Source organism: Tyto alba, unplaced genomic scaffold, assembly GCF_018691265.1.
Source record: "Tyto alba isolate M040663 unplaced genomic scaffold, T.alba_DEE_v4.0 Super-Scaffold_22, whole genome shotgun sequence".
Lineage (NCBI taxonomy): Eukaryota > Metazoa > Chordata > Aves > Strigiformes > Tytonidae > Tyto > Tyto alba.
Window position 1 is genome coordinate 26,215,067 of NW_024881296.1, and position 21,184 is coordinate 26,236,250.

General features: G+C 34.8%; 1 protein-coding gene across 2 annotated transcripts in view; it reads right to left on the reverse strand.

The window, feature by feature from the left end:
* The window catches only part of VTA1 (vesicle trafficking 1), a 41,196-nt gene that overhangs the window by 16,948 nt on the left and 3,064 nt on the right, over positions 1-21,184 (reverse strand). For both annotated transcript variants that reach the window (XM_032983220.2, XM_042796009.1), the window contains 4 exons: positions 10,387-10,481; positions 7,535-7,662; positions 6,811-6,886; positions 1,327-1,438 (listed from right to left, as the gene is read on the reverse strand). In XM_032983220.2, the coding sequence (XP_032839111.2) occupies positions 1,327-1,438; positions 6,811-6,886; positions 7,535-7,662; positions 10,387-10,481 (411 nt within the window). The remainder of the gene's footprint in view (positions 1-1,326; positions 1,439-6,810; positions 6,887-7,534; positions 7,663-10,386; positions 10,482-21,184) is intronic.

Below are 21,184 nucleotides of genomic sequence, written 5' to 3' on the forward strand. Positions count from 1 at the left end.
TCAAAAAGCAACTGGTGAAATGCAAAAAGAATTAAACATTGAGTGAAAATATTTTGAAAGTTAATTTAATAATTACATACCGTTTCTATTTAGATGTATGTCAGAAATGAATAATTTTCACGTATATTTTGCTTTTATCAATAACCGAAAAGCATGATAAGTTTATACACAGAACAATAATACTATTATCTGTTTTTGCAGTTTAACAGTGTCTTTTATGTGATTTCATTTAACTTCTCAAAAAACTTGCACACATCTGTGAAGTCTGTACTTCAGAAATAGGTAACATCTACGAAGTTTAGAAATCTGGTTTGACTGATTAGATTTTTTTAGTAAAAATACACATAATGAAATAAGAGAATGGAGCTGTCTTTCTTAGAATGGGTTAGGATGTGATCTATGTGTTCTTGTAAGAGAAAGTCTGCTTACTATGTGTTCTATAACTTCATGGAGAAGCTAGCTTGTGTCTGCTGACAGTGGTAGTGTGTGTTTTTAAAAGGTCTAAGTGAGAAAGGTTTGGATGGCCCTAACATTTCTTACTCAGAGCTAAGACTTCTAAATTAGCAGCAGAGTTTAGACATGTCTGAGTGCATTAAATAAAAGTCAGTAAAAGTTACAATTTAGGAGGTTTAAAACAACCTGTTCTGAAAAACATTAATTTTGGTAAGTGAGCGTCCTTGGAAATCACCTCTTTTTATCTAACAGTTAAGGAGGTAACTTCAAGGAATTCTGTATAGGAAAGTCAGGTAGGCAGAAAAACACAGGGAGTAACTAAAAACATGAGGAAAAGAGGGGTCAATGAGAAAGTGGCAGGAAATCCAATCTAAAAATAGTAGGCCATAAACCTGTTTTGAAAATCACATTATTACACAGGGATGAAGGTGTTGTCTCACAATCAAGTGTTTGCTATGAAGTTTAATTCATCTACAATCAATTTTTGACTCCTATTTAACTTCTGAGATTGGATAAACTGGCAAAGGGATCACAGTTTTACAGAACAGATTTAAAAGAAACACTGCGGGGAGTGTTAAAGAAATACATGGTTCTGGCCCAAAGGTGACAATGCCTTCTTAGAGAGTAGCTGTATTCAAAATAATAATCTCCACTGCAGAAAATATTTTATTAAATAAGTCAATCAAATAGTAAGGTCCAATAAAAATAACAGTAGAAGCATAAAAGAAAAAGCAGAAGGTGACCCATTGTGTATCGAACATTAAACAGGGAAGCTGTGCTTTCTGTGGGGTGCTTCCTGTAGAACTGTGCATACCACCATTTTGGTCTTGGGCCAGCCCTTTGCTCTTTTAAAAATAAAAGAGAAACACATACCAAAGCTCTCTCCTTCCAATCCAATAGGCCCAGGCTGAGGAGTCTCTCCGTTCTTCAGGCAGTTATGAATGTATGCTGCCTTCCACCTGGCGTACTTCCTGTGCTGGGCGTTCTGGGGAAGGGAAAAGGCCAGACTTTTTAACCACTCACTTCTGTGAATTAATGCATTCACAAGAGAAATATAAGCAGGTTTTCCATCCTGAGAAGAGATTATAAAAATAAACTATCTTCTCTGCTACCATTTGACACCCCTTTAAAGATAAATGTAAAATTGATTGGTGAATTAAAAAAAAAAACAAAACAAAAAACAGGATCTCAGCATCAAAGAAAAATGTGGAGATCTTCAATTCGTACAGCATGTCAGGAAAAGAAAATAAACTTCACTAGGACCATCTAGCATGAAAGATAGATAACTCTATATAGTAATTATTGATGTGAAATAATAAAGAAAACTTCCTATCTCCATAAATTAGATGAATATTTACTTTAGATTTAAATATCTGAAACTTAAAATGCTACTCCTGCTGATCAACAATACAAAAATATTTTCTAATTCCATTATTTTAAATTAAAAAAAAGTATTTAAACGAATGAATACAGAAAGGCTGCTGTAGTTGCAGATTAACGTGGTGTGGTGGGGGATATTCTAGGACATACAATATTTTGATTTAGTATCTTCATAACATAGCTAAAAATCAGGTTAAGGACTTTAGCAATACATAGATTATCTGCAGAGCAAGGAGTTATGATAATGACAACTTTAAATAAACTGTTAATGACAAGTTTAATAGTTCAGTTATTAGAAAAAATATCAATACTTCTCAAAAAAATGAATTATATTGACAGTAAAAATAATTTTCTGCTAACCCTCATCTTCTGAAATAGCATCAATATGAAGCAATATCAGTGAGAAGTGAACCTGCTGCCTGTCTTTTTGATACCATTTCCATGGTAGCAGTTTGAAATTGAAAAAAAAATGTGGTAGTAACTTCAGCATTTTGAGAAAATCAACACAATTTTTCACTATTTTCAGTTTCTGTGAAAAATTAATTGAGGGAAAATGAATTGAGGGAAATTTCACCTGGGTTTTCACAAATTCTTTTCACAAAACATGAGTGATTGAAATAAATGTCAGAATCTCAACTATTTTGAGATATTCAATTTCATTTTTTAAAATATACTTTACTATTCTTAGGTAGAAGTATAGGCGCAACTTTAACCTGTCAAAATATGAAATGAAGATTGGCCACTTTATGTCTCCTGCGACTGTTACAATAGTGTTTTTTTAATCCAGGAAGAGTTCTCAATTGTTACGAGAAATCTTTAACTGATTATGCAAATCAACTACTTTGGCAAAAGTTGTAAGAGAAATAACCAGTTGTGACAGTTACAAGAGAATATATTTCAAAGAGCAAGGCTAAATATAAACAAAGATGAGACATGTAGAAGGATGAGTGGAATAATTTGGCCAAGTGAACAGTACAGGTTGATATCGTGTTTCACATCAACATCATCACCTACAAGGTACTAGTGAACTCAAATTTCCACAGTAACAAAAGCCGTTTGGAAAAAAAGGCAAAGCGGTTTGGAAACTGAGATAGACAGAATAATTTTTCTTTAAAAGTCCTAACTGAAATTACATCCAAAGTTTTTGAGAATTAACAAAGTGAAATTCAAAATTTTACTTCACAAAGTCTACTGCACTGTCATCTAGAACAGGGTAGAGAGTGACAGCATAATGGTTATTTCCAGCAAGCTCCCTTGCTCATATTTAATACAGTTACCCACCAAGATGCTCAAGCAGCCCAGGAGTAATTTCTGCAAATAAAATGTTCTCCAGAAAGAACCCTATCCCGATGACAGATTTAATAAAATGCATTCACTATACCTCACAAAGGAAAAGTACAATTGGAAAACATGACTTTCTGTTAAATACTTTATTTTAATAATTGTTCCTGGCCAGGTAGTGTTACAGATTAAATTCTTTCATCATTCACAAATATACTAGAAGCCACAAAATGCAGAAATACACATACAGAGTATGGTACTTTCAGAAAATAACATTATACAAGAATTAACAGCCTGTACATCTGTCCTCTGTCCTAATACTGCAGTTATTTCTTGATAAAGTTTGAAGATACTGTTGTATGGGGGTGTCCGTGGCCCAGTTGCTGGCAACGAGTGGTGGCAGGGGTGGTATCTGTGAGGAGAGGCCAGGGCTGCCCCACCTCGGACATGGCCAGCTCCAGCAGACCCACCGCAGGACACAGCTGAGCCCCTCAGCCAGGCTGGTGGTGCCCCTGGGAAAGCGTATTTAAGAATAGGCCAAAAAAAACCCCATCAAAATGCTGTACAGAGAGAGGAGAAGGGAACAAAGTGTTTGATGTTGTCATTATGCATCCCAACTGCAAAGCTTATCATTCCAGAACTGAGAACCTAAATTTTGTTGCTTTTAGATTGCTTTCAATATGCACTGCTGTCCCTTTTTGGAAGGCTGCCCTACTGTATGCATGTTATTATCGCGGTAAATGAAAATAACATTACTATCACAGAGCTTCTTATTGATCTGATATAAGCTGTGTCTTGCAAAACGTGTCTTCCAGAAAAATCCTTTTGCCTAGTTCTAATATCGAGATATGGAACATCCACTGTTTCCAGTGACACAATCCATTCATGCTGCCCAATAATAAAATACTTGCCAATTAAAAATACACATATTTACAATACCTATTTCCTGATTTTAGGTGTCAAGTATCTGCTTCCTATGCCTTCTGCTGTTGATTTAAAAGCCTTTCAATAGTTCATATTCCATACATAAGAAGGCAATTACATACTGAAAAGACACACAGGTGGTCTGAATATAGATGCCATACTATATAACCAAGTGTCAGGCTGAGCTTACTTCAGGCTAATAAAAGTTTCTGCAAAAGTCTAAGACAGTCACATATCATACTTGTCCCATTATTCCTTCATCTGACACTGGATAAGGAAACTGTTCAAATGTAATGATGCTAGCCAGAAGTTCAAACCTTTCACTGTATTTCTTGCATACTCTTAACAACGTCTTCACTGATTCAACAAAATGAGATAATTCTGCTTCTTACCAATCACAAAGCCCTTCTGTCCTTTCAGCATCAACAACAAAAAACTCCCTACATTCAGTAGTAAACATACCACTGTTAGCATTCCATGCTGACATTTATAACTCTTTCCACCTACAGCAAGGATTGCTTAAGGACCTCTGAATCATCACCAAATCAGTGCACTGTCCTGAGCACTGGATTCCTACAGTCAGAGATGATAATCTTTTCAGTCCAATTTAATGTGTATTCACTCTCTGGCTCTAGGAACTGTTATTATTTGATAACGTAAAGGATGTCAGGGTGCACAGCAGCCAGTTCTAAAAGTCACATGAAACAGCAATCTTACTTGCACCTCTTGATAGATGAAAGTTGTAGACTGGTATAGTCTCAGGCTATGGAAGATGTAGAATCCTTCAATAACACTTGGCCGAGTGTTCTTCTTGGGCGAGACCTATCTTTAATATCTACACTTATATTTCTATATGTCATAGTATACAAGAAGTACACTGCTATCAAAACCACTCTTTTACCCTCCTTCCAACATTTATAAATGAAAGTAGCCATGGCAACCGCATTTTAAACTGGGCAAATAAGTCTGCACGTTAGGCACACTTATCAGATCAGCGATTTACATACAGGATGTCAAGTCTATGAATTCCAAGCAGGGCATGGAATAATTTGAGACTGACAACCACAGGCTTGTTATAGGCCTGCAAAGCAGAATTTTTGTTTCTAAGGCACTTTTACTAGCATAAGTGTGGAAACCTGTAACACTCAAGCATGTGAGAAAAGGAGGTGATTCTCCCCCTCTACCCTGCTCTCATGAGACCCCACCTGCAGTGCTGTGTTCAGCTCTGGGGCCCCCAATATCAGAAGGACATGGTCCTGCTCAAGTGGGTCCAGAGGAGGGCCATGAAGACAATTAGAGGGCTGGAGCACCTCTGCTGTGAGGACAGGCTGAGAGAGTTGGGGTTGTTCAGCCTGGTGAAGAGAAGGCTCCAGGGAAACTTTACAGTGGCCTTCCAGTACCTAAAGACGACCTGCAGGAAAGATGGGGAAGGACTCTTTACCAGGGAGTGTACTGATAGGACAAGGGGTAATGGTTTTAAACTGAAAGAGAAGATTTATATTAGCTATAAGGAAGAAATTCTTTCCTATGAGGGTGGTGAGACACTGGAACAAGTTGTCCAGAGAAATTGTGGCCTGGAAGTATTCAAGGCAAGGTTGGACAGGGCTTTGAGTGACCTGGTCTAGTGGAAGGTGTTGGAACTAGATGATCTTTGAGGTCCCTTCCAACCCAAACTATTTTATGATTCTATGAAAAAAAATATTTCTTGATTACCTGTGTAGATTTAGGTGTCCTGAGAGATATTCAGCACTTAGATGATCAGGACTTGCTGATTTTGTCTCAGATTGTTTAGCATCATTTCTGTTTCTTATTTATTTTTCCAGGCATTTTAACCTTTATTTAACAAGATTTTAAACTTGTCTTCATAAGTCAGTAGCAGCTTTCTCTAATTTTTTTTTCTTTGCCACATGTTATCAACTATATCATTACACTTTCGAATTGAGCTTCTCAGTTAATTTAGCAAGGAAACCTCACTTCACATTTTCAAAACAAGGAATACTTTATTAAAGGTACCTGCTTCTCTATATCAAGAGATTAATTCTTCTGTGGGGCATGAATAATAGAGAGCAGCTGACCATGTACCTAATAGAAAAGTTTGGTTTTAAACAGACCAAGAGATTATTCGGGTGTGCCTTAATAAAAGTAATCATGATCTTGTTCAGCCAATTCTGGAATACTTCTTTGATTAAAAAACTAGCTGCCATAAAGAGCACTGTGTTAGTTACTTTAGTAGATAATTTTTTGAATAATTTGAATGTCCGAATGGTCAGATAGCAAGACATTTTTTGTGCAGTAAATTCACATTCTTCAAACTTACCACCTTCTGGAAGTGGGGTTTGTTGCAAAACCAAAAATAACTATTCTAACTAAAGTGTACACAGTTCCACCTCAATTACTAGCAGTAGAGTTCTTGCTTGCAGGGTAAAAAAAGTGAAGGTGGAAAAAGACATGAACCTTACATAATTTTTCCCTATAAACATTCCTACTTGATCAATGTAATGCTATGTGTTCCACAGTAATAGTCAGACTTTGAATTTCTAACTGATATGAAGCATTTTCTAACAGATAACAGTTGTCTAATATCTGACATATAATTTATTGGAAATACTTAGCACAATTCCTTACTACTTACTAACATGTACTTGACTACACAATTAGAACCTATGTTATATATTCACAAATTTTAAGAACAACTTTTCAGAACCAAAACAGTAATTTGCACCTGTGCTAGGAAAAGCAATCAGGTAATACACTGATATCCCTAACACTTACCTCTTCAGTGAGTTCCCCAAATACTGTTAGAACATCTATCAGGAGACTTGCAGTATAAAAGGACTTTATCATGTTTCTGTAAAAAAGAAAACATTTCACTAACTTGGTAATGTCAGTCTCTCAGGATCACATTTTAGAAGTTGGTGTTTTAGATCAGACTGGCTTATTTCAAGCTAATCACTGCTTTTTTTTTTTTTTTTTAATTTGATGTTACAGAACTTAACTCACAATGGTTAAGTTTAGCAATATATTGCTTAGTCTCCTGACAAGTATGCAGAAAGCTTTAAGTATTTTTTTTAAAGCTGGTTATGTGTTCTGCACTTAGTTTCTAGTTTGGAATGTTCAATATAGGACATCCTATCTTAGAAAAAGCCATCAGCACGCTGTAGTAATTGCTTTATATAAACCACATAATGTATCATCACATCTATTTTAGTATCACTGGACAAGAGAAACTATAACGTGCTTGATGTAAAGCTCAATACTGGCCTGGGGTTTTAGACAGCTTGCAGTAAGTGAGCAACCTCCTAAAGCAAACAAGGAGGACAGCAGTTAACGTGGGAAGTTAGACACGTATATGTAGTAGCAAATTGAGTTTTCTGTAATAGGAACAAATGCATTAAAGTCTAATTCTTGTTTCCAGTCAAATTAAAGAGAGTTTGGATATTCAAATTTCCTGTCCAGTATCTTAATTCAGATAACAAAACCAAAGATTTTCACCTACTTATGAAATTGCCCAGCTCTGTCTTCATTGTCTGCATATAAAAACATTTTCAAAGCATAATTCTCCACATGAGCAGAACCAACAATTTCCTGAGTAATTGCTTCATTATCACCAAATTGCTTTTTCATCTGAAAAAAGTTGGAAAAAATATATTAATTACCTTATTAGACCCTAACAATTCTGCAATCTAATTCAAACACAAGAAGCTGCTGCTGATTTAGACAAAGCCAAGTACAATTTAAAAAAGGAACAACACCCTTTATTTCACAAATATCCAGCTTCTAACACATAACAAACACTAAAAGCAGCAGCACACTAAAGAGAAAGCATATTCTTTTGGAGTAAGAAGTACAAATAAGTAGCTCTGAATACTGTCTTCAATAATGAAATACTTAAAAAATCCCCAAACCAAACCAAAAAGACCTGTTAAAAATAAACACAACTACAGTATCATGAAGAAACAGCTACAGATATTTTTCCTGTTACTATCCAAAAGATGAAGCACTGTGAAGCCTGTGTCAGGATTCAGCACAGTTGATAAAATAATGCATGCTTCATAAAGGTACTGTAGGTCAAAGTGATCGTGTATCTTCTCTCTTGTAAGGTTATTTCACTGCAGTTAATTACATTTTAGAAAGTGTCTCAGCCCTACCTTGACCGGTCTAGCAACCTAGGGATTTACTGGAATTTTTACTGTAAGCAGTGTATTGCAATTCAAAGACCTCTTTTCAAAGACCTCAGAGTACAAGAATCCTCAGGTTTCCTAATAAAAATCAGTAAAGCAAATAACCCTCCAACAGTTACAACAGGTGGATTTACAGCTTCTGAATAGGCTTACTGTTCCCACATAAGGAAATCTCAGGTTATCCTTAGAGAACAAAAACAGGAACACTGCATGATACTAACCTGCAGCCTTTATTTTGCCAAAAGATTTAAAAACAATCTCTGAATGGCAGTTATTTTTCACTGTGCGTGTGAAGAACATTTAATCATGCAGGCTGTATTTCCATATTTTTAAGATTGCTGCCAACTTTTTAATACATAGAATGTTGCCAGAAAAGTTACTTGATTTCAGTAGTGAAATATAAACTTTCCAAATAGAACTTTAAATTTGAAGACTTTCGTCAAACTCATATTTTACGTAGTTTTCAGAAGTAGTTGTTTTACAAACTGTAATTGTTTTTCTTGTGAGTGTACCACAATTTGTAATTTGCAAGATGTATCACTGAAATGAAACACTAAAGCTAACTGAAGAAGAAAATTATTTGTTTGCATATATGTTTCACCAGCCTATATGTAGACCTTACAATAAGAAAATAACTTATTACTATACTTGATCTGATCTTCAATGAAGATGATTTCAAATGCACAAATAACACTCAGTTACATATGCTTCTCAAAATAGGGTTAACCAAAATATTTACTTTTGAAATTATCCTTCACACAACCTATGATTCAGTACAGCAGTAATGATGTTTTAAGTGATGATTCATAATTTGAACCTAAAACCAAGGAAATTTGGTTTAATTTTACTAAACACATTTAAATGAAACTGTTACCTATTGGAAAAAACAAAAAAACACAATCATAAGTAATAATATTTCTGACAGAAACATGCATTTTTGGATACAAAAATCACTGTATTTAATAAATTCACATATCTGGAATATTATGAAGTTTCTTGGAAAGAGCACATCTGATAATTTCCAGACACATCTACACTGTTTTATTCTTTGCTACTATAAAGTTCAGGATTGTTTGTAAGCTTCCATCTTAACCTCTAAAATAATTGTGGCAGCACACAGAAACCTGAAAGAAACATTTAGTGGAGCCCTGCAGCACCCTTTCATGACCCTTGCTGGTTAAGGGCAGACTGAAAATGGCTGCTCTTAAACTACTGCAGACGTCCAACTTGTCAATTTACCTAAGCTTCCTAGCCCTAAAAATGCTCTATTAGATCTATTTAGAAGTGCTCTCTCCATCCTTCCACAACTTCACTACCCAGAAGTAACTTCAATACCTGAGCATCAGTTGTCACACAGACAATTTTACTGGGAACTGGAAGACGAAACCAAAGGGTTTTGCTCCTTTTCTAGTCTTTCCAAATTTGAAACAAGGGTAACTGAACACTGCAGACAGATTAGTTGCTGCAGTACCTCAAGGGATCCAACAAATGTTAACAATTGTTAGGAAATGAAGAGCAAAATCCTTCAGAGTTTTAATTTCACCTCTCCTGACACCTCTCTTCCTTTTTGAAAAGGAAAACGTGACCCACTGAAGAGGTCAAAATTTAATGAAATGACACGCTAAGAAGTCATTGCACCCTGGATTTTCCATTGCTAAAAATCAGAGATAAAAGCACAAGGTATGAAAAAAAGACAAATGATTCATGATTTGTTTTGTTTTCTGAAGAACTGAAGGCTGTTGCACTAGTTTCATATAAAACTCTCTGAGACTTCAGGGAATCAAAGTCAAATCAATAACAAAAGTCTTCTAAAACTCCTGTATTTATTTCACAATGAGTCATGATTTTTCATGAGAATATGCATGAATTAATTATTAATTCATGTTGTCTAAACAAAATCTTACAGCAAATGTCTGCTGTATAAAATTTCAGTTATGTTTGTGCATGCATACATACATAAAAACATATGTAGATACATATAGCTTTATCTCCTTTCAATCTGTCTGCCAATTTCTTACATACAACTTAAATTCATACAGTATGTCTGCGTACAGAATAGTTCAATCGATGACTGATGACAGAGAAAAAATAGTATTTGCAGAAGCTTAAATAAAAATTAAAGTAACATCATGAATCATTTCAGAGGACAGCAATGAAGTCTACTTACAGCTTCCAACTGATCCATAAGTTTGGATAAAAATTTACGGCATTCTGGAGTTTTACTATCAATCTTCATCCCTGTTTGCATTGCATACAAACGACCTTTAAAGGAGACAAAACACACAAAAAGCCCAGAAGTGATTATCTAAGGCAAAACCCGTAAGCAAACAAAGCAACGTCCCCCCCCAACACATCTGAAAGACAAACTTATCTTGTGGTTTAACAATGTACTATTGCAGTACTAGTGAGCAGTGACACGAAAATCTAGGTATGTTCAGTCTTGCAGAGATACTAGGAGATACTTTTCGAAGATCTATGCTTTATTTTTCTTAATGAGTATTCCTGCTGGTTTCAGCTTGATGCTTGTGTCACTATTATGCAATATTAATTGCTTTTGTAAATAACCTCCACCCTTGTTTGCAAATCTCAAATAGGAACCTTCAAGTCACTTTTTATCCCTAATTATACATAAATAATTTTCCTATCATTTACACATAGAGTGTGTGAATATATCTCAAAAATGGAACTTCATGTAGCAGGAATAAACTTTAAAACTCCAATTTAACAAATGGAATTAAGCATCTATTATGTCCATGTATATGCATACACAGCATCAAAAGACACAAGGCACAAATCTGCTCTTTGAATCAGGCAAGACAGGCTTCATTAAACTTTCCCTGTCAGTAAAGTTGCCAGTTTTTCATATGATCTTGAAAATCAATGATTAATATCATTTGATTAAAAATGATCTTTTTACTACCAAAAATCTATGAATTTTAGACACGCATGTGGCACAACTCTATGTGTCTCAGGAAACGGTGGGTAAAAATCAAACAACTATTATTTATTAGGATTAATACACCCAGAGAGGGCAAAATGGATAGAAACATTAAGTAACCAAACAGAGAATATTTTTCACAAAAAAAAGCCGTTCTGCTAGCTCTCACTCCTGATCCTCAAGGGAGTCCTACAAAACACTTTCAAGCACAGAGCTTAAGAACTAAAAGCTGTAACTCTACCAAATATTACCATAAGCCAGTTATTATGGCATACGCCAATGTCCTTCCTGCAGGACAGAATTCTGCAAGTGATCTTTTCTTGCTTCATATCTTTACCATTTCTCTCCTTCCAAGAATCTTCTCATACACTAGAGATAGCCTTCTCCCTTCAAATTATCTCAGTAAACACAAATATAACACAGTTGTTTCCAAACTGCACTTAACCTGATGTTTGCTGCATAAGAAAGCATTATATGCTCAAAAGCTTGTCTGCCTTTTCCATCTATTAACAGCTTCTCTAATAAAATCAGATCTCCCTCTACAAAATTTACCTAGGTTCTGCTGGTGAGCATCATAATTTAACTTCTTTTTCTGGATTTTAGAAGTTGTATTTCATGTTTCATATAGAATTAATTATCCAAACCAGACAAAGTGTACATTCCTTATCTGGAACTTCAAAGCTGACAAATTTTTGAATGTTAAAGCTGTTGGGTTGCCCACCCACTTAAAGACTCTAAAAAATAATAACTAAAGTACTTGTGCCCTCTAAAGCCTCTCTACTTCTACATTTACAATTTATAAAATAACCTAGTACTTTGTATTGAAGCTTTCAGTAAATAACAACCACATAAAAGTCTACTCTGAGTAAAACTTCAAGAATAAAGGCTATGAACAACCACAACAATTGACCATGACAAACCAAAGACAGCAATTTTAACAGGAATTGCTATGTAGGTTCTATGCTATGTAGGTTTCATCAAGTGGCAGCACTAACACTATGTTAATTACTGATATATACTCTTAAGCTCACCTGATTTATCTTCAGGATGCTGACATGTTAATATTAAAAATTATGAAACCACCACATGTGAAGCTGAAATTACATTTCAGAGAAATCCAAACACATAAAGATACTGACATTTGTATCTAAGGCACTCAAATTAAGACTACTGCCAACTAAAATACCTTAATCGCATGATGAATTAATGCTTACAGTCTTTAATTACTGATTATTAAGTACATACTTGATTGTAAGCTTCCCTGAGCACATTTTGTAGTATAGTTTAATAATGTAAAAATTGGGAATTAACATCATGGATGCTAGACCTACAGGCCATCTAGATCAGTTATTCCTTTTCAGCAGATGCAAATATCAGACATTTTCAGAAGAAAGTAAATTAATTTTAGACTGATATGAGTTAGGGTGACATAAATTCAAAATACCCTTGGTCATTATTTGATATAGACTTATCTTATTTGCTGAAGTATGCATCTTCATATCTCTTCCATAATTCATTTACATAAAAAGAACTCGGTTTCCATATAAATTAAAATCTTGCAAATGTCTTGAGGATCAGTTGAATCACTAAAAGATCTGCTTATTTGTAATTGTGACTCTTCTGTTAGCCATATGTGGCTTTTTTTCACATTCACATTTCACATTCATTGCAAATACATCCATTTAAATCGTGAAAGCAAGGTATTTTTTTTTTTCCTCACTAATATCCAAAGGGTGTATTTACAAGACTGTGACATCTGTATGCTTTATAGGCAGCCCTAAAACGCCGGTCCTTTCCTCTCTTAGGATTTCAGAGACTGAGAAAAACTCAAGACTCCTTCAGGCACTCCAATGAACAAATGCAGAAGAGTAAGACGAACACAGGACAAAGAAAAATAATTACAAAGAAGAAACATGTTTTTCTTGCCTATACATAAATTTACACTGTGGGTGACATCAAGCTATGTTCCATACCAACACCATTTTCCTGCTAACAAAACACTCTGGGACCAAGGTGCCCAAGAGTCCTCAAGTCATTCAAGATCCAAGGACTGTTATCCAAAGCGTACATAGACTGTCAAGAAGACATGAAGGTGCTCTAGCAGCAGCAGTTCTACAGATATTAAGAACACAGACATCCTACAGACAATTTATGTCACCTGAGCTAAGATTAAATGTGTTCCACCTGTCACAGCAATTACATCCCTGTACCACACAGCTGACTATATGAGACAGTTATCACATCCAGCCATCAAATGCTGATTTGCATCAACATCTTTATAAATTGGAAAGCAGATTTCCTACATGATCTTATTAACTGGTAAAAGGTCAAAGCACACTTAAGTTACCCTAACAAGAGTATGCCGCAATCTTTAAAAACTTTAGTTTTTAAAGTTCAGAATTTCTGCATGCTCAATTCTCCACATACAGTAGTATGTTTGAAAGGATAACATAACGAAAGGAAAGCATAACGAAAGGAAAGCATAATGAAACCTGCCCAGAAACAGGCCTCTGACAAGGCAATCGCTGAAGTAAGAAAGAATAGCTTTTGCCCTTTCTCAAGTAAGTGATGATCAAGAAAAAGTACAATGTTTGTGAAAACTACTACTGACAGAGCATTACTATGTAGTAGCACTCAACACTGGAGGGGAGTCTTGACTCAAATACCATTGATAAAACAACCTGATTGTAATGAAGTATGAGTCAACCTGAAGATCCGAAAACACAAACAATACCCAACCAGTCAAAATCTCTTGGAACATCAGTTTCTGCTGATGAACTGAAGATACAGAAGGAAAGTACACTCTCCACAGTTTGAAACTCACAAGTGAGAAACAAAATGTTAAGTACATTTAGGTACACTTACTGCTTCACTTAGTGCTGCTTTAGTCAAAAGTGGGGCTTGGGGGTTGAAAACCTGTATCAACAATCACTAAACTTATCAAACAGACATCAAGTAAAGTAGTGGAAAAACTAAAAGAACTTGAGATTTCTCTGGTAAAAACAGAATAGGAAGATGAGAAAATAATTTTTCTTGTAATTTTCTACAGACACTACAGAAACAAAAATAGTATTTTTAATGTTTTGAAATTTTCCTTTTGAAATTATCTGTATGAAGAGCAGTATGTGAGCAAATCTGAAAGCAGTAAGTAATCCCTTGCATTATTATGGACAACACGAAAAAAGTATCTACTAGTTCTACGCTTTGCATTTTTGTGTATTATTACATCTTATTTCTAAAGCAAAGAATCCTAATTTATTTCCAAACATAAGTTTTTCCATGTCTGCATGTTTTGTCATACTTCTCTCTGCTCTCTCTAATTCTGACGTGTCCCACGTATTCTACATGAAGGCTATCTATAAGACCATGTTGCTTTGTGTTGGTTTTGACACTACTACCTTTGCCAACAAAGGTGTCAGAAGTCTTTTGCGTATCTTCTACTTCTGTGTATAGTTTATTACACAAATATTACTTATGGTAGGGATACAGATAGTAACTGAAAGATATGCTTTGATCTAGCTGAAGGGAATCTATTACATCCTTTTCATGCTTAACTTGCAGCAAATAGGTAAACTCACTTCATTACTAAATTTTCAGCAGCAACGAGCAAAACATAATTTTCCTGTGTTGATATCATCAGTGAAATTTTAAACTGGCAGTCAAAGAAATGTCCTCCATGTTTATGTTGACAGGTAATCTCAGTAGCAAAGAACTCATAAGCAAGAGGCCAGAGTTTACTGCCTCCAACATACCTGCTGAGAAAGCCAAATGTAACATGACTTTGGTTTTTCTCCCCTCTGTATCTGAAGGAAAACAGTGATTATTTACATTCCTTTAAATACAGCTGTTCTGGTTTCTACAATATTGCAAAAGCAGTGGAATGTATTATTACTTTGCTTGCTAAGTCACAAAAATTTTGCTTTACTGCAAGTAGTGCAATTTCTAATAACTAGAAGTTAATCTCCTAAATGGCACGGACACCACAGAAAGAAATCCTCTTAGTGTTCTGTATTACAATTGTATTATTTTACCTTTTAAAAATATAGTACTTGAGATGCCATTTTACAGAAAAATTATTTCAGAGTTTTCTCTTCAGAACTTCTCTCTATACACTGAAAAATGTTTAAAGTACACGTCCTTAATGACCACAGTAATATACTGTAAAACTAAACAACTAGACTTACAGAAGCCATTTACTTGGTAATTTTTGATAAAAAATTTCCTCTGTGAAAAGCCAAGGTGCTGAAAATTCTGATACAAAAAGACAAATAAAGCCATATATTGTAGCTGCAAGTTTTCAAGCTCTTAAAGCCTAAACAAAATATTTGAAGAATGTAGACATCTTGGAAATAAGTAACCTGTAATTCTCATCTCTCTTCACGATTTGTGATGAAGATCTAGAATAGCTGGAAATAAATAAATGAATGCAATTATTGGTTCTTTTTAGGTTTGTTTTATGCACTTGACTTCATAACAGACACAAGCTATATTTTTTGCTCCCTTTATCCAAATCAAGTAGCAAAAAAGATCTTTGTGTGGCCCACAGTAGTATATTCATTAAGTAAAGCACTAAGGAGGTAAAGGAGGCTACATAGAGCTAATGTCTACTTATTAATTAATATTGTAAGTAGAACTCAAGTCACTTGTAATCTTTTACACACAAAGACAGAACTGTTTTGCCAATTATTAACTAAAAGAGGGTTTGCTCTCAGTTTGCAGACAGGACATTTATCTTAAAATTCATAAAGACTTGGCAAGTAATCATTCTCAGAAAAATGTTTTGCCAAGACAACTACAAAATTTATGTCTTGATTTGTTGCCCTTAATCTTTGTTCAGCAAATTCTAAGTGTGGGTGTGCTGGATGGAATTATACAGTGCGATTTACAGAAAATTCTCTGCTTTTATTTATGTCACGTAATACCACGTTATTTTTCCTTTGCTAATACACAGCACAATTTAAGAACGAGTATTTTGTCTAGTACGTGCCAGGCATTCATTCCTAATACACAGTAAGTTATTCCAGATTTATGTTTGGATAACAACTGAAACTCCCCCCACTCCCATTTTAAACTAACTCTGTGCCAAATAAAAATACTGGAGAACAAAAGTTCCAGCCAGCAAGCATGCACAATAGGTTGATTCTATCTTCTAAATTCTGTCCTATTATCCATCTTTCTCTTTCTTGGTCTTTCAGGATCAAAAGACTACAGTTCTTTTTCCCCACGTATATTTAATTCTCTAGTATATAAAAAATATTAGAAATTGGAATATTTTTGACAATTGAGAGTAACAAATTGACATTAAATAGTGACAAAAAACATTGACATAAACTTTAGCCATATTTTGATTCTGATTAAGAGATGAAAGCTTTTTCAGGCCATAATTTATCACTCATTTATATTCTACACCTTCCTCTTCCCTTTGTTAAACCACTGACAGAAAAATGTTTAACTGCTTGGTACAGGAAGACAACAGCTGCAATACAAATGTGGGAAGCTAGGGACACGAAAAACATTAAACTGGACTGCACTTAAACTACTGCAAGCGTGTTTTCATAAAGAAAGCATCTGCAATGAAAAACAAAAATGAATTATATTTGCTTTCATGAACATTCATGTATCACACTTCATTCATGTAATTTCTCCATGCAGATCATAAAATATATGGTATTTCTACATGGTTAAATCCAAGATGTCTGAATTCAAAGACTTTTAAAAATAGATTTAATAGCACTGACAAATAAACTTTGAAGAGCCTTATACATCCTCTTTTTTATATGATGCTGAAGAAAACTGGCAATGACAAGGTAAGTATTAGGCTGGCAGCATCAATTCAAAATCTGAAACATTCCAGAGAAAGCAAATTACTTTTAAATATTTATTTTCAAGTAAAATCAGTTTAAGGAGAAAAGCAAAGGGAAAAAAAAATAATTCTGAGGCAAAAGTGGGAGGAAGGAAGACTATACAGAAATTTAGATAAGAAACTTGAAACAAAAAACAGGTAGTATCCCGACCCGCTCTTCCCCTCAGATTCTTTTACAGTATTCTAAATCCTACATAGGAAAATGGATTGATAACAGTATATTTCAAGGTTATGCTACATGTTAGACAAACTTTGGCAAGTCAAAACTATCTCAAGTGAAATGTCTCTTACTTAAAATTACTGAAAGATACAGTAAAGTACATTAGAATTCACTGTTATTTGACTAGCAACTTGTAAACAAACTAAATAGCTGAAACAAAATTCGCAATTACAAACAAGAATGATAATTATTTAGGTTAAATGACAAAACAAGTAAACTAATAATAAATGACAAAACAAGTAAACTAATAATATCTATTATGAATCCTAGTAAATTACTCCAATATTCTACACTGCCATTCTTCAGTGTGGTTCAAGGACCAGTTCTGGTCTTGTTAAATTTGAGTAAGAGACCTATATGTGGAATTCATAGGTTTCCAAGCTTTTACACAATATTTAAACTATCACTATTTTTCAAAGCTTCTTTCTATAGTCTAATAAAGAAAATTAAATATTTCTAATTAAGCCAGAAAAACTACCTTAATTGTAGGATTTACAGTAATTCAGATCTCAAGAAGGTGAAAGGAGAAGACAGCTACTCTGGACTAGTTTTGGACAAGTGAAGCAGATAAAACAGCTTGTAGTGATTAGAGCACAAATCTGAAGCACTTCTGTGGAACACCCTCCAGTTTAAACTGGAAGAAACCTATTTCATGCTCTCAAACTACTCTGTGAGGTGAACCAAAGCACCCTATATGGGCATGACCATGAGATAAGTTTCCAAGGTGCACCCCTGACCTTAATTGCTAACAGCATCCAGGGCTGCATTAGGAGAAGTATTGTCAGCAGGTTGAGGGATGTGATCTCTCCCTTCTGCTCCACGCTGGTGTGACACACCTGGAGTACTGAGTCCAGTTCTGGGCTCCCAGTACAAGAGGCATTAGGAAGGCCACAAAGCTGATTAAGGGCTAGGAACATCTATCATACCAAGAGAGGCAGAGAGCTGGGACTGTTTAGTCTTGAAAAGAGAAGGCTCAGAAGGTCTTCTGAATGTGCATAAATAACTCATGTGAAGAGGGGGGCAGTGAGGAGCAGAGACAAAGCCAGACCCTTCTCAGTGGTGCCCCAGTGACAGTATAAGAGGCAATGGGCACAAAATGAAATGTGGGAAATCCCATTTAAACGTAAGAAAAATCTTCTACTGCAAGGATAATCACACAGTGGAATAAGTTGCTCCCAGCAGCTGCTGAGTTTCCATCCTTGGGATATTCAAAACCTGCCTGGACACAGTCCTGACCAACCTGCACTAGTGGTTCACGCTTTGAGCAGGAGACTGGACTAGGCAACGTACAAAGTTCCCTTCAACTTCCATGCATGTTAGTATATTTACACTGTACAATTATATTTCAGGAGTTTTATGCAAATATGCATACCTCAGAAATAAAGTTTCAATCTCTGAAGTACACTTGTTCTATTTTATGTTCTCATTCCTATCTCTGTCAGAGCAGGTTATTTTTAAATATTACCTATGTAATCAAAGCAAGTGCCAAAAATACTACACAGTAGTTAAGATAATCTTTAATTTTTGCTTCTCCCTACAGTTTGCTTTGAGGACTGTGGGGTTTCTGTATTTATCTTTGTTATTCCAATCACTTCTCACTGTTTTTCTGTCTCCACAGACAAACCAGAGTTTTAAGAGCACAGCTTTCCCACTTACAAATCTCTGAAACAAATCAGAGCAAACAAGTTAAGATTGAAGACAGAAAAAATAGAAAGCACAGGGAAAAAAAAGAAATTGAGAAATATTTTTAGTTTACACTCATAGCACAATCAAAACAATTCTCACAGTACACTATGAAATGGATACCTAATTCTTAAATATTCGACCATTTCAATTAGCTTATCCTGAGTAAAGAACAGATTAAATCTATTCTTCAGTATGTAATCTCTAGTAATAGGCTTTAAATCATTTGTAGTATTAGTGGCACACAAAACAGTTTTCTGCCACCAGCAATATGAGATTATGGAAAATGTACTTTTACAAACTGATTATATAAAACTATTACAAAACCCGAGTATTTAAATGGGAAAGCTCAGGAAATTGATCTTATTAGATAAAGAATGCTATAGGAACATTATTTTATGCATTTCAATTTTACAGTGTCCCAGTTAAATGAAGTACATGCAGAACCTGTTCAGTGACATACAGCAAATACCAGTTACTTTTATTTCCATTAATACTTCTGAATTACATACACCCCCCAAATTAGTAGTTCAAAATGCATCAACATACAATAAAAAGCTGAATAAATTAAAAGCTTAGTTAACATATATATGTCTGTTATTAGTCCTCTACTTTGAGGAAGGATCAGTAAAAAATTTAACAGTATTTCAGTTGTAAATTATACAGTAACTATGTATCCCAAGTTCTGAGTCAGGCCATGAACTTTATTGTCTCTCTTTTAATTAAAAAGAAAAGAAATTCTTATAATTGGTATGCAATCAGAAGCTTGTTTCATGGATGTCTGACTTAAATTGAAAATAAAAATCCAGTCACATTTAACACAGGGGTATTTCCATTAAAAGCTGAATGACTTTTGACTCAAGAGGTTGTCAACTAGTTGAAAAAAAAAATTGCCTCTTTTGCTTTTCTCTCCTGCTTTGATCCCACAAAAACAGAAATGTCAACACAATAGCAAGATCCTTCAGAAGGATTTCTCTTGTGCTTTTCTATTTCAAGACTTTGAGAACTGTAGAAGATTTTTTTCATACCTTTATTAAACAGATCAAGTCTACTGATTTCACACGAATGTCTTCTGATGTTTAACAGACCGCAAAGCAGAAACCATCACAGTCTTGCATTTTGGAAGTTACTAGAATCATAATTTTTCCTGTTGCATTCACTGGATACCCAAATACTTTTGTGTGTTAGGATGTTATATATCAAGAAACATCAATGTTTTTCTGGCAATTTCCTGGCATTCCCTTAATACCTTTGAATAAGAACATCAATGGCCAGTAAGCACAGAAGTATAAAATAATAAAATAAACTATCTTTAAAAAGAGTTTAACAACACAACTGAAAGGCTGAAACAACAGCTATTAAGGAAAACGTTGGTTTAAACATTAAAACAGAAGTTTTCAGAAGACAGAACTACCTCTCAAACCTTGCAATTTTTCAAAAAATAACTTGAGTCAAACTGCCTATGGCACAGTTGGAGATATCTTTTCTTTAGTTATTATACAGGCCAGAGATTTTTTATCAAAGCCTGCCTCCTTGTGTTTGCAGAATAACATCTTGAACAAGTCAAACCGTCAGACTTGTGTAAATTTTTTAATGTAAGAAAGTTACTTCATTGACCACTAATCACTTTCCTTTTGCTAGGCAATCAATGTAGCATCCTTTACTGGTATTCCCTTGTACCTATTGAATCATCTGGCCTTCACTAAACCTGGAATAGCTACATACTTAATGACAATAATTAACAAAACAATATGAAATGTGAGAAAAAGTATCATATGTCTAGGGCTAGAAAAAAGTAACAGTTTACAAACAGCATATAAAGCTACTGATTGTATGCTCCTATGACTTTCAATACCTAAAAATGGAGTTAAGCATGAAGGCTTTGTAAGGAACACACAGGACTACCAGAAATAAAACCATTTCTAGCAAGTACAACAACAGAAAGTATCTGTGATGTGTTCTGGTGCACAAGAGCATCAGTGTTGTTCTTCAATGGTTTATTTTTCACATGGATGATTACATGGCAGTTGAAAAATACTAATCACCCCTGCTGTAGGCATCCATACTGTGTAAAACAGAGATTATTGTTCATCAAATTATAGTTTCGTTAAATCAACATATGCCAGCAATATCAAAAAAGCAGGAGTCCTGTCTTTGCCCCAAGCCACTGTGTCTTGTTCCTTGTCTTTGTCTGTGTGGGAGCCCAGCTGTTTAAGCAATAGTGAATCGGCCTGGTTGAAAATTAGTTTATTGTTGGTTTT